The 13,967-nt window shown below is 33.6% G+C and overlaps 1 protein-coding gene across 1 annotated transcript in view; it reads left to right on the forward strand.

Moving 5' to 3' along the window:
* Window positions 1–13,967, forward strand: part of LOC123233958 (MAM domain-containing glycosylphosphatidylinositol anchor protein 2-like) — a 401,852-nt gene that overhangs the window by 233,774 nt on the left and 154,111 nt on the right. The window contains exon 8 of the mRNA XM_044659946.1: window positions 3,342–3,671. Within this exon, the coding sequence (XP_044515881.1) occupies window positions 3,342–3,671 (330 nt within the window). The remainder of the gene's footprint in view (window positions 1–3,341; window positions 3,672–13,967) is intronic.

The raw sequence follows: 13,967 nt of genomic DNA on the forward strand, positions 1-13,967 counted from the left end.
GAAGGAAGAGAAAGAAAGAAAGAAAGAAAGAAAGAAAGAAAGAAAGAAAGAAAGAAAGAAAGAAAGAAAGAAATCAAAACTTGTGCCAGCATCTTTCAATATAAAAAAATTCACAAGAAAAGAAAAGCAAAAATATTAAATACAGATTTTATTTACCACAATTTAATAAAAATGTGTGTAATAAGCACCACTGAAGAAAGAAAAGTTATTTGGAAACTATGTCACAGTTCTAAGGAAAGAATAGGCAAAAAAAAATATGCATCAAAGAAACAATAGATAATTTCTTTAAATATAATGACAACAATGAGACAAAATAACATTTTTATGATTCAGTCAAATCAGTCTTTTATATCTCTAAATACTTTAATCATTGGTGCCATCCTGTCTATTCTTCACTGCAGGTCCTCTGATTTCATCTCTCCAGCTTCTGCCCCTCCTTCAGTTTCTTGCTCCCACTGAAGTGAGGATAATGGGGTTGGGGAGGAATTATGTCACCTTCTCAAAAACCATCATGAGCTTGAAGCAGCTGGGGACCAAAGCACCTGTGCTTTGTCTACTCTGACTCTTAGCTCTTGCCAATCTCTGGAAAAGGTGTTACACTCTTTACTGCTTCATCTATAAGTTAAAGCTATAAATTTTGGATAGAAATTATATTGGATTGCCTTATACTCAATAATGAAATTAAATATAGTAAACTTGGCTTTTTAGTTTTATGGATTTAAAGTCTTTATCCTATATTTTTAAATTATGCTTATATAACATCGGAAGTCTATAACAACCACCATATTTTGTTTTGTTTTGCATGGTTCTCTAACTTATTTTAATGAGTATAGTCTTCCCAATGAAATTACAATTTATCTTCTGTTCCATTTGTATACCCCACAAAGCTTAGCAGAGTAAGAACAAGAACAAAGCAAAAAAACTAATAGCTTCCTATTGAATTTATTTAACTGTGGGATGATTTTATGCATTTAGATGAAAGGGTTATAGATATTCCTAATGTTATAAAGACTCTAATGTTCATATAATCTAACTCTCTCTTTTTATCAATAAAGAAATTTAGGCTTAGAGAGATTAAAAGTTATGCTCAACTCAACAAGGGCATTAAGCTAGGATTTAAACCTAGTTACTTTGATTCCAAATCCAGTTTTTAATTTGTTTTTTAGTTTTTTTCCCCCAAAGCACCATACTGCCTATACTGCCCCTGGTATTATAATTTTCAGATTAGTATACTTATTCAGATTCTTCCTTACATACCACATATGATAACCATATGTCTTTTGGGATCAATATAAAAATATTTTTAAAGAATAATGCTGCTAGGAAAAATGCTTTGTTATAGAACTATATAATAGGGAGTACTCATCTGAATATGATTTTTCAATTCTTGTGGAATCTACATAATCTTAAAATATAAATAAAAATTAAAAATGAACTAAGCAAATAAAAAGATGGTTTTATTTAAAGTCCTACTGAACTAACAAAAGGAAACTACAATAGCCACTCAAACCATTTTGTAAATCTCTACTTAAACAACATGGTTTGATTTGTATTGTAAAAATTTTATTTCAAAGGACTATAAAGAACATATAGTAGCCCATCAATGACATTTCTAGCACAATGATTTTTTCTGTATACAACAGAATGCTATATTTTTTACCAATTAAATATATATAAATATATGAACCTAGACATTAATATTATATGCCCTTTATTTATTCTGGAAATACCTTTTCATCAAGTACTAATATATAGCTAGGGAAAATAAATATTCAGATAGTTGAGTATTGATTATACTAAAGGGTAACAGAGTAAAATTTTAAAAATTAGGTTTTAATTATTTGTCTTCCAGTGCTTCTATATATAAACTCGCATCTTTGTTCATGAAGTTTCAAAACAGCATTTCTTTTTTGGTTATTTCTACCACCATGTTTAGATTATTGTATTCATATTCAGTAATCCATACCTGTAATGCCCATGTAATAATTATTTCAAATATCTATGCTAATTTTTATGATCTTAGATTAATGTGAAAGAAAGTCCAAGTGGAATTTTGAGATTAAAATGCTTGTGCTATGGCCATATCTGCTTTCATTAAAAAATGGCTTATTGTAATACAATTTTGATGTGTAAATATAGAAAAGAGGTATAGTGCTGGCCTTGCAGTCTGAAGGACCTGAATTCAAAACCAACTTCAAACACTTATTAGACTGTGTAACATGGGCAAGTTACACAACCCTGTTTGCCTGTTCCTCATCTGAAAAATAAGCTGGAGAAGGAAATGAAAAGCCACTCCAGTGGCCCAAAAAAAAAACTCAAATGGGGTCAGACATGATTGAAAAAATAACTGAACAACAGCAACAAACATAGAAAAAAAGACAAATGTCAAGGTTACATTTTTTAGAGTTATCAGTAATTCACAAGCCTTCTGTAGTTAGTCTGATGTGACAATATTTAATTGTCTTCAAACATGTTCTTTCTCCCTTTCCTTTCCTAAATGGCAAGGAAAAAATAAATAAACTATATTACAAATGATGTCATGAAAATCCTTAGAAATTAGTTCTTAGCCTAAAAATATTCAGAAGGGCCAGATGAGTGAAGGATTAAACAGATTAGACTTGCCAAGAAAATCTCAAGAAAATTGTTTTTGCTACAGTATATACATTCCTGTGTGATCCACAACTCCATTCAATCAAGGTAGCTCTAGTTGCCATCTAACTGACAATCTCCTGTTATTCATCTTTCCTAGTTCTAGAGCTAGAAATGACATTGACAAAAATATTTTGGCAGCTAACTTTGGAATATTTTTAAAATTTAAGATATATGCCACTTTCTTGCAGAATGTGGTTATTGTCACCTCTTACAGCAGGTAAAAAATTTGATCATCTACTATAGCAATTAGCAAACACTTCAGCTGTAAACTCCAGTTTTAATGACCAAAAAGACTAATTTTGATTAAGTATTTCTTCTCTTCAGTCCAATTCTACTGTAAGGCAGTGTATAGGGTTTAAAAAAGTTTATGCAAAAAAATATTAAACATCCTATAGATGTAGACTTAGGAAACATTGCAGTTAAAAGGTTATAGTTAAGTTACATGATACTTTACAAAGTACAAGTTTAAAACTTACTGATATTTTTCACTGATTTTAAGTAATTGTCCAAACTTAAAAGTTGGTGAACAAAGTTTGCAATGTATTTTGAGTATTTTAACAAAAAAATTTAATATTAAAAATGGAATTCACAAAGGAATACAGATACATTTGAATGATTCTCATTTTATAAACTAATAAAATACAATAGCTGAATAATCAAATTAATATTTTTTGAAATTTTTGTTTTAGCATTAAAAAAAGGACGGTTTTGGATTACGCCAGATCCTTATCACAAAGATGACACCATTCAAATTGGACGTGAGGTGAAAATATCTTGCCAAGTAGAAGCTATTCCTTCTGAGGAATTAATATTTAGTTGGTTTAAAAATGGACGTCCCTTAAGAAGTTCTGAGCGGATGGTTATTACACAAACTGATCCTGATGTTTCCCCTGGAACCACAAACCTGGACATTATTGATTTGAAATTCACTGACTTTGGAACATATACATGTGTAGCATCCCTGAAAGGAGGAGGCATATCTGATATAAGTATTGATGTTAACATATCCAGCAGCACAGGTAAGATAACACTATGTGATAAAGGATGTCCAGATTTTTAGAAATAAATGAGAGCAATTTCTCTTTGCTTAATACATGTAATTTTTTAGTCTTTATTCTTCACTAGGAAAATTATTTAATTCAAAGAAATAATTTTTAAATAATATTTTTTGTCTTTGAGTAATAAATACAGCATTAGAAAAATGTTTCATGCTGATTTATGTGTTTTTAAAGTGTTAAATAAAGATGTTATCTTAGCTTTTAGTTTATTGATTTGATAATAAATCAAAATCTGAGATATTCTATCCTGAGGTTCTTTGCTTTTGAAATAGCAAAAAAAAAAAAAAATTTGTCTTCACTAACTACAAAACAGTTGTGCAGAAGCATTAGATAACTGCTATTTTGAAAATGTTGAGAAGAATGTTCTTTAAAATGAGAATTAGGATGATTAAATATTGAATTAGGTTAAAGGGAGACCTATTCTTAATATTTATTTAGTATTAAAGCCATATCATCATCTATTTGTGCTAACTTAAATGTGATCAAGAAGCATATTTTTTGCTTTCATTACAGATGAGTTTTCACTCTCTGGACAAAAATCAGATTGAATGTGTATTATCTTATTTACATTGACGTTGGTATTGGACCTAAAATCTTGTGGCTTGATTAAATAGTTCTCCATAGGTGTTACATGAATATTTAATTGGAATTTGAAAATAACATCTAATTTTAACTGAAGATAGAATTTTTATCTAGATTTCTTTAGTTATGTGTTAAATATGACTATAATTTAAAGAAAATGGATAGAACCAAATGAAACCTGGACTATATGAGATATTCATTAGGCATAGCACTTCAAACTTGAAATTACCAAAGAGCATGAGAAGAGCTAATCTTTCTGTTCATCAGTGCCAGTAAACAAGAAAGAGGATGTATGTACAAGCCTGAACTTTTTGTCTTTAGAATTCCTGTGGAAATGACTATTTGTGTAGTCTTGAGAAAGGAACTTAATCACACTCGGTCCTAGTTTCTTAAAATGTAAAATGAGTTGGAAAGACTAGAGTATTTACTCCAGTTAAAAATTTATAGATACTCAAAAAATACAAAACGTTATGAAATTCCAAAGGAATAATACATGCAACCATATCCCTCCAATGTATATTTTTTAACTAGCCAGAGAAAATGTTTCTTTTCTTTTCCTAGTAAAAGGTATTTTTATTTTTTAAATCATCTGTATCTTATATCATCATAGTTATCTCCAATATTTATACCTTTTCCTTTCCAGAGAAGCATCTTATACAAAAAAAAGTATTTTTAGAAAGAAAAAATGTCAGCAAAACTGATAGAAACAATGAATAATTTTGAAAACATGTTCAATATGTAAAATCTGTGGATCTTCTACCTCCACAAAGGGATGGGTTGGGTATTTCTCTTATATTTCTTCATTTGAATACTTGTTTATCTTTACAATTTTGTTACAGTCACTAACTTTTAATGTATTATTCTTTCCATTTAAATTGTAGATGCTGTGTATACCATTGTCTTACATTTGCTTACTTCCCTCATAAATCTTTTAACACACAATTTTTATAGCACAGCAACACTCAGTTATATTCATGTAACACAATTTGTTTTGTCATTCTTCAACTGATGAACATCTAGTTGGGGTCTAATTCTTTGTTAACACAAAAGATATTGCTACAAATATTTTGGTATATATGAGAACTTTCATCTCAAAGATGAATTCTTGAGTATATAAGCCTCTTGATGATATAATGAAGGGTCTGGTGAAAAATGTCTAGTAGTTTCAGTCACTATTTTCGTAATTCCAAATCGTTTCCCAAAATGGTTCCACCATTTCACAGCCCCACCAATAATATATCAGTATGCTCATCTGATCACAATCCCTCTAACGCTTCTAACACTAACAATTTCCATTTTTTTCATCTTTGCCAATTTTCAAGACATTAAACAAAACCTTAGGGTTGTTATGATGTACATTTATCTTACTATTAGTGATTTAGAGAATTCTTTCATGTGGTTATAAATACTTTGAAATTCCTTTGAGAACTTTTTGTTTATATCCTTTGGCTGATTCAATGTCAAATGGGACTGAATTGCTCCTGCCAGCAATGTTTCTCATGCTGTAGTCCTTTCCCTCTTCAAGGCTGACTATTTTAATTTCACTTCTGCAACCATCACATATCTTGCCCAGGAAGAAGGTCCAGTGGTGGTTGGTTTCACCAGCGCCCCAGGGCAAAGAGGAATTCTGGCACAGAGAGAATTTGATAGACATTTCTGTCCCCATTTTCTGGACTGGGCAGTACTTAGTATAATGACCTTTCTTTCTATTGGGATTCCTCTGCTTCTATGGTATTCAAGCAGGAGGAAATATGACATCCATGAGACCAAGAATAACTTGAAAAAAGAAATCCAGACTCCAAGGGATGTCTCACAATGCAATCTTTTCCCTTAGTCCTTCCCCACCTTCTCCATGACCATGCTCTCTCATAGGGCAAAGGAATAGGAGTGGGGGACCAAGAGAGCCTCAATGCAGTTATGAAGTCATCTGTTGGGTTTTTTTTTTCCACCCTTACCTTCTGTCTTGAAGTCTAAGGCTACACAATGGGGGTCAAGTGACTTGCCCAGGGTCACACATCTAGGAAGTGTCTGAGGCTAGATTTGAACCTAGGACCTCCTGTCTTTGGGCCTGGCTCTGAATCCACTGAGCCACCCAACTGCCCCCCCCCCATCTGTTAGGTTTTTATATAAATGAACACCACAACATTGACCTTGAGCCCAAGTGGCCTTCTTTCTTTGGGGCTGCTTGGTGCAAAGCTGACAATGAGGATTTTCTCAGAGGCTCAGAAAGAGGAGTTTCAAAGATTTCCTAATCACTTCTGGAAAGAAGAAAATCAGAACCACAAGTCTCTTAGAACCAGGAAGTTCGGGAGCAAGGAAGTGATTATTGAAATGGGCTTCCTGATAAAAACAAACTGCACTTCAAAAAAATTAGAGAATTGCTATTATATATAATGTATGATATATAACCATCACATAGCCATATATATAAACATCATGTTTAATATATTTCTACTTAATGTTGTATTACATATATGTAAAGCATACATGTTACATTGTTGCATGTTACCCATTATGTAATACAAACATGTATGTATGCATGTGAGTATATTGTGTGTGTGTTTGTGAGAATAATACAATGATTTAATATCTTGGTTATTAATACTTTTCTGAGAAATTTCGCACAAAGATTTTTTCCCAATTAGCCAACTTAAGTGCACTGACTTTTTATATGCAGTTTTTCAATTTCATGTAATCAAAGTTATATATTTTATTATTTATTTCTTCTTTGGTCAAGAATATATCTCCTACCCATAACTGTGAAAGGCATATGAGTATCTTTTTTAATTTTAATTATATTATTTTAAATATTATTTAAAATAATATTATCTTTAACATTAAGGTGTTTTATAAAATCCTGGTCTAAGTATGCCAGACTACTTTCAAGGTTTCCAAATATTTTTTACCAAATAATGTTTTTCCTAGGTGATTTGTTTTCTACTTTATCAAATGTAGGGTTATTAAATCATATTGTTTTTCATTTTTCCTTGGCTTGTCTGTTCCATTGACTATCAATCTATTGTTAACCAATAATGTATAGTTTTGATTACTAGTTCTTTATAATATAATGTAATATACTGAGGTATGAAAGTGATATTCCTCCTCCTAATTCCTTTTCATAATTTCTCCTGATATTCTCTATCTTTTGTTTGTCCAAATGAATTTTGTTTTTATCAGCCCCAGTAAAATATCCTCTTGGTAATTTGGCTGTAATAGTATTGAAAGTATATTAATTAAGGGCAGGTAGATTGCTCAGTGAATAGAGATCCAGGCCTGGAGACGGGAGGTCCTAGGTTCAAATTTAGTCTTACATGCTCTTAGCTCTGTGACCCTTGGAAAGTCACTTAATCCCCATTGCCTATCACTCTTGGAACCTTGGAACCATAGTTCCAAATTACTCCCTGCCCCCTCCCTTTCCCTGCCCATTAAGAAGCCAAGATATAAAAAAACCCACTACAAATATAAAGTCATACAAAAGAAATTTTTGCATTAACTATGTTCTTGGGGGGATGGAGGGGGAGAGAGAAAAAATAATTATTTAATCTATACTCTGAGGTCATCAGTTCCTCTATCTGGAGGTATATATCACTTTGAATCATTAGGCCTTTGGAACTATGGTGAATCATTGTTTAACTAGAATTCCTAAATCTTTAACAGATAATTATGATTATCCTTATAATATTGATATTACCATGTAAATTTTCTCCCATTTCTGCTTACTTCACTTTGCATCAGTTTATGTAACTATTTCCATTTTTTTTCCTGAAATCATCTCTTTCATCATTTCTTACAATGACAAATATACTCTAACTTGTTCAACTATTTCCCAATTGGTAGACTTCTCCTCAGCTTCCAATACTTTGACACAACAAAAATGTATACTATAAATATTTTTATACATATGGATCTTTTGTTATTTTATTCTTTAAATACTTTGTAATGTATTCTATGCAAGTCTTTTGTGTGCTTTGTTGGGTGAATCCCAATAATTATGTGAATTTTAAAGTTATCTAGCATGTGATTTCACTTTCTATTATACATTCTGTGTTTTCTTATTATTATTTTAAAATGCTGCCATTTTTTAGGAATTATTTTGCTACCTGCAAAAACACAAAAACAATTAATTGTCTGAATTATTATATTTGTTGATTCCTTGGGATTGTCCAAGTATATAGTTATTTCTTCAGCCAACAGGAATACTATTATAACCTCTTTTACTATTTTTTGCATTTAATTTAATTCTTTTCTGCGATTGCTATTCTTGGTATTTCCAAACTCAAATAATAGTGTGAAGAGTGGGCATCCTTGCTTCATTCTTGTATTTATTCAAAAATATTGTAATATATTCTCATTGCACATGCAAACCTTTCAGGTTTTTTTATGTTTATAGGACTGATTTTTTATTTAAAATTTTTATTTTATTTTTAAAAATATTTTTCATTGTTTACATGATTCATTTTCTTTCCTATCCCTCTTTGCTTCCCTTTCCCAGAGTTGACAAGCAATGCCACTGGGTTGTACAAATGTTATCATTTGATACCTATTTCCACATTATTCATTTTTACCATAGAACAATTTTTAAAACCAAAACTCCAAATTGCATGCCATATAAACAAGTGATAAGTGATGAGTCATAAGTTTTTCTTTTGTATTTCTACTCCCATAGTTCTTTCTCTCAATGTAGATAGCATTCTTTCTCATAAATCCTTCAGGAATGTCCTTCGGGTAGTTCCTCAATGTTTCACTTTCAGTTTTCAGTGTTCTCTGGGTTCTGCTCATTTCACTCTGCATCAGTTTTTGGAGGTCTTTACAATTCATATAGAAATCCTCCAGTTGCAGCACAATAGTATTCCATCACTGTCAGATACTACATTTTGTTCAGCCATTCCACAATCAAGAGACACCCCTTCATTTTCCAATTTTTTGCCACCACAAAGAATGCAGCTATGAATATTTTTGTACAAACATTTTTCATTATTATCTCTTTGGTGTACAAACACAGTAGTAGTATTGCTGGATCAAAGGCTTTGCATTCTTTTAAAGCCCTTTTTGCATAATTCCAAATTGTCTTCCAGAATGGTTGGATTAATTCACAATTCCACCAGCAATGCATCAGTATCCCAATTTTGACACAACTCCTCCAACATTTACTATTTTCCTTTACTTTCATATTAGCCAATCTATAAAAAAGGTTTTTTTGGTAATTTGATAGTTATGGCATTGAATAAGCAAATTAATTTAGGTAGGACTGTCATTTTTATTATATTAGCTAATCCCACCCATGAACAATTAATGTTTTTCTAATTGTTTAGATATAGTATTATTTGTGTGAAAAGTATTTTGTAGTTATGTTTATATAATTGCTCGGCAAGTAGAATCTCCAGTATTTTATCTTGTCTAGAGTGATTTTTTTTTTAACCCTTGTACTTCGGTGTATTGTCTCATAGGTGGAAGATTGGTAAGGGTGGGCAATGGGGGTCAAGTGACTTGCCCAGGGTCACACAGCTGGGAAGCGGCTGAGGCCGGATTTGAACCTAGGACCTCCTGTCTCTAAGCCTGACACTCACTCCACTGAGCTACCCAGCTACCCCTCTAGAGTGATTTTAAATGGACTTTCTCTTTATATTTCTTGCTACTGGGTTTTGTTGGAAATATATAGGAATGCCAATGATTGATGTGGGTTTATTTTTTACCCTGCAACTTTGGAAAAGTTGCGAATTATTTCCACTACTCTTTTAGTTGATTTTCTAGGATTCTTTGAGCATACCAGCATATCATCTGCAAAGAATGATAGTTTAGTTTCCTCATTGCCTACTTTGATCCCTTCAATTTCTTTGTCTTCTCTAATTGCTATTACTAGCATTTCTAGTACAATATTAAATAGTAGTGGTGATAATGGGCATCCTTGCTTCACTCCTGATCTTTTTGGGAAGGCATCTAACTTATCCCCATTACAGATGATACTTACTGAGAGTTTTAAATAAATACTGCTTATTATTTTAAGGAAAGGTCCTTTTATTCCTATATTTTCTAGTGTTTTCTTTTTTTTTTAACCCTTACCTTCCTTCTTGGAGTCAATACTGTGTATTGGCTCCAAGGCAGAAGAGTGGTAAGGGTAGGCAATGGGAGTCAAGTGACTTGCCCAGGGTCACGCAGCTGGGAAGTGTCTGAGGCCATATTTGAACCTAGGACCTCCTCCTGTCTCTAGGTCTGGCTCTCAATCCAATGAGCTACCCAGATACCTCCTTTTCTAGTGTTTTCAACAGGAATGGGTGTTTTATTTTGTCAAAGGCTTTTTCTGTATCTATTGAGATAATCATGTAATTTCTATTAGTTTGGTTGTTGATATGGTCAAATATGTGGATGGTTTCCTAAACTGCCTTGCATTCTTGGTCATATTGAATAATCCTTGTGATAGACTGATTGTATTCTTTTAGCTAGTATTTTGTTTAATATGTTTGCATCTATGTTCATTAAGGATACTGGTCTATAGTTTACTTTTCTGTGAGGTAAGATAGAATTCTATACCCCACTGAGTATACTTGTTTTACCCTCTTTCAGCCAGTTACAATGAAAGTAAAGTTTAAGCATTGCCCATCACTACCCTTATCCTCCTCTCTCTATAATGAATTTTCACACCTCTTTATGTTATATAATTTACCACTTTCTATCTCTCCCTTCCCTATGCATACTTCTCATATCATACATACATATCACTCCATATCATCACATTTACATAAATATCATATCATCATAACAATCAGCTCACTTCTCAACCCTCTTTCTGAGTAAATTCCTTCTATCTTCTCTACTACTAAGAGTAATTTTTAAGAATTACAGAAATATTTCCATGTAGACATATAAATATTTTGACCTTAATGAGTCCCTTAAATTTTTTCTTTCTTATTTACCTTTTTGGACTTCTCTTATATCTCATATTTGGACTCCAGATTTTTTGTTTAGGTCTGACTTATTGCTCTGGAATGCTTGGAAATCTTCTATCTTATCAAATGTTCATTTCCCCTAGCCCCCCACCCCCAACCCCCAAAAGAATATACTCAGTTTTGCTGGATAGATGACTCTAGGTTGTAAACCCAAATCTTTTGCATTCCTGAATATCTTATTCCATGCCTTTCTATCCTTTAATGTAGAAACCACTAAGACCTGTGTGATCCTGATTGTAGCTCCATGGCATTTGAATGGTTTCTTTCTGGCTATGTGAAGTATTTTTCCTTGGCATGGTGGCTCCTTAATTTAGCTATTATATTCCTAGAAGTTGTCATTTGAGTATTTCTTTCTGGATGTGATCTGTGAATTCTTTCAATTTAAATTTTATTTTCTTGCAAGGATCCCTTGGCAATTATTTGTTTTGTTTTTTTTTTTTAATTTTAAACCTTTAACTTCTGTGTATTGACTTATAGGTGGAAGATTGGTAAGGGTAGGCAATGAGGGTCAAGTGACTTGCCCAGGGTCACACAGCTGGGAAGTGTCTGAGGCCGGATTTGAACCTAGGACCTCCTGTCTCTAGGCCTGGCTCTCAATCCACTGAGCTACCCAGCTGCCCCCTCTTGGCAATTATTTTTGATAATTTCTTATAACATGATATCCAAGGTTTTTTCTTGATTGTGGCTCTCGGGTAGTCCAATAATTCTCAAATTGCCTCTCCTGGATATATGTTCTAGGTTACTTGGTTTTTCAATAAGGTATTTCATGTTTTCCTCTATTTTTTTATTCCTTTGACTCTGCTTTATTGTTTCTTGATTTCTCATGAAATCATTTTTTTAACCCTTAGCTTCTGTATATTTATTTGCTCATAGGTGGAAGAGTGGTAAGGGTGGGCAATGGGGGTCAAGTGACTTGCCCAGGGTCACAGCTGGGAAGTGTTTGAGGCCGGATTTGAACCTAGGACCTCTCATCTCTAGGCCTGACTCTCAATCCACTGAGCTACCCAGCTGCCCCCTCATTTTTTTAAATCTTTAACTTCTGTGTATTGACTCCTAGGTGGAAGAGTGGTAAGGGTGGGCAATGGGGGTCAAGTGACTTGCCCAAGGTCACACAGCTGGGAAGTGTCTGAGGCCAGATTTGAACCTAGGACCTCCCATCTCTAGGCCTGACTCTCAATCCACTGAGCTATCCAGCTGCCCTGAAATCATTTTTTTTCTAAAAGGTCAATTCTGATTTTTAAGACCTGATTTTCCTCTTTTAGTTTTTAGTTCTACTTTTTCAATTGGCCCATTTCTTCTTGCATCACTTTCCTTTTTCTCTTTCCCACTTTTCCTTTGCCTCTCTTAATTGGTTTTTGAAATCCTGTTTATGTGCTTTCAGATTCTGTGTCTAATTCATATTTTTCTTTCTGGACTTTGAGTGTGTTTCCTTTGCTTCCACTGTCCCTTTCTGTGTCTATACCTTGCTCTTTATCTCCATCAACATTCTTTAGTTACCTTTTTTGGTTGTTTGCTCATTTTTCCTATCTAATTACAGGTAAGCTTGGGGGATGAAGTGATGGTCTGAAGGCTGAGAGCTCTGAGAGACCTTGCCCCCTACTGATTTAATTGAACCTTGGGATGGTGATAGCTTAATGATTTGCCTCAGGCTTAGGTGTAAACTTTTGATCTCACTCTGATGTTGATTAGGTTAGGGACTGATCAAATTCTAGCCTCAGACTTAATCTCAAATTTTTGGTCTCACTATGAACTTGATCCAATCAGCCACACTCTTGATTTTCCTGTCTTGGAGCTCCACCCTGAGCTTTAAGCAAAAATATCAGTACTTAATACCTAGTGCTATCATCCACCCCAACATGTGAATTAAGTCCTTGTCCCAAACCCAGACTAGACTTCCCTGGGCTGGGGCTCCGGCCACAGGTTTGAAATATCAAGGGTTGACTTGTAACTCTATTTGCTCAGGTAAGGTCTAAGGATCTGGATGTTGGCTCAGGCATAGGTTCCCAAACCTCAGACAACAGATGTGGTGTGGGGGGATGTGACTCTCTCTTGGTTTTCTCTTCCCTCTCACCTTGCTACAGCTTCTTGCTGAATCTGCTCTCCTCTCACCCTAATGCCTCAGATGTTCGTTGCCTACCTTCTGGGCTTTCTTTTCTTAAAAGTTGTTTCACTCTGTCTTCTTGTTGGTTCTTTCACTCCTGTACTCATTTTATGGCAGTATTTTCTTTGTTTTATTTGTTCTTGTTGTCTTGAGAGATCATTAGCTTCTAATTGCTCAGTTCTAGCCTTTAGGGACTGGTTTTCGGCTATAATCTTTTGTTTTTTGGCTATGATCTTTTGGTTTTCCTTTTCAATCTGGTCATTTCTGGTGTTCAATTTGCTTATCAGTTCATTTGATTTCTGAGCCTCACTTTCCAATTGCAAAATTCTGCCTTTTAAACTGTTATTTTCTTGCCAGATCTCTTCCATCTTTCTTAACATCTCAGATTTGAACTCTTCAATAGCTTGTGACCGGTTTTCATTGTTTTGGGAAGGTTTGGATATGATTATTTGTTTGTCTTCCTCTGTTGTTTGGATTTTCTCTGTGTAAAAGTTGTCGAGTGTTCCAGAGTTCTCCTTGATAATCTTTCTCTTCTGGGCTTCCCGGTTTTGGCTTGCCATTGTTGTTAGCCCAGTGCCTTCTGCACTTTATCCTCACACTCAGGGTCTGTCTACACTCTCTAAGATCCCG

Source organism: Gracilinanus agilis, chromosome 2, assembly GCF_016433145.1.
Source record: "Gracilinanus agilis isolate LMUSP501 chromosome 2, AgileGrace, whole genome shotgun sequence".
NCBI lineage: Eukaryota > Metazoa > Chordata > Mammalia > Didelphimorphia > Didelphidae > Gracilinanus > Gracilinanus agilis.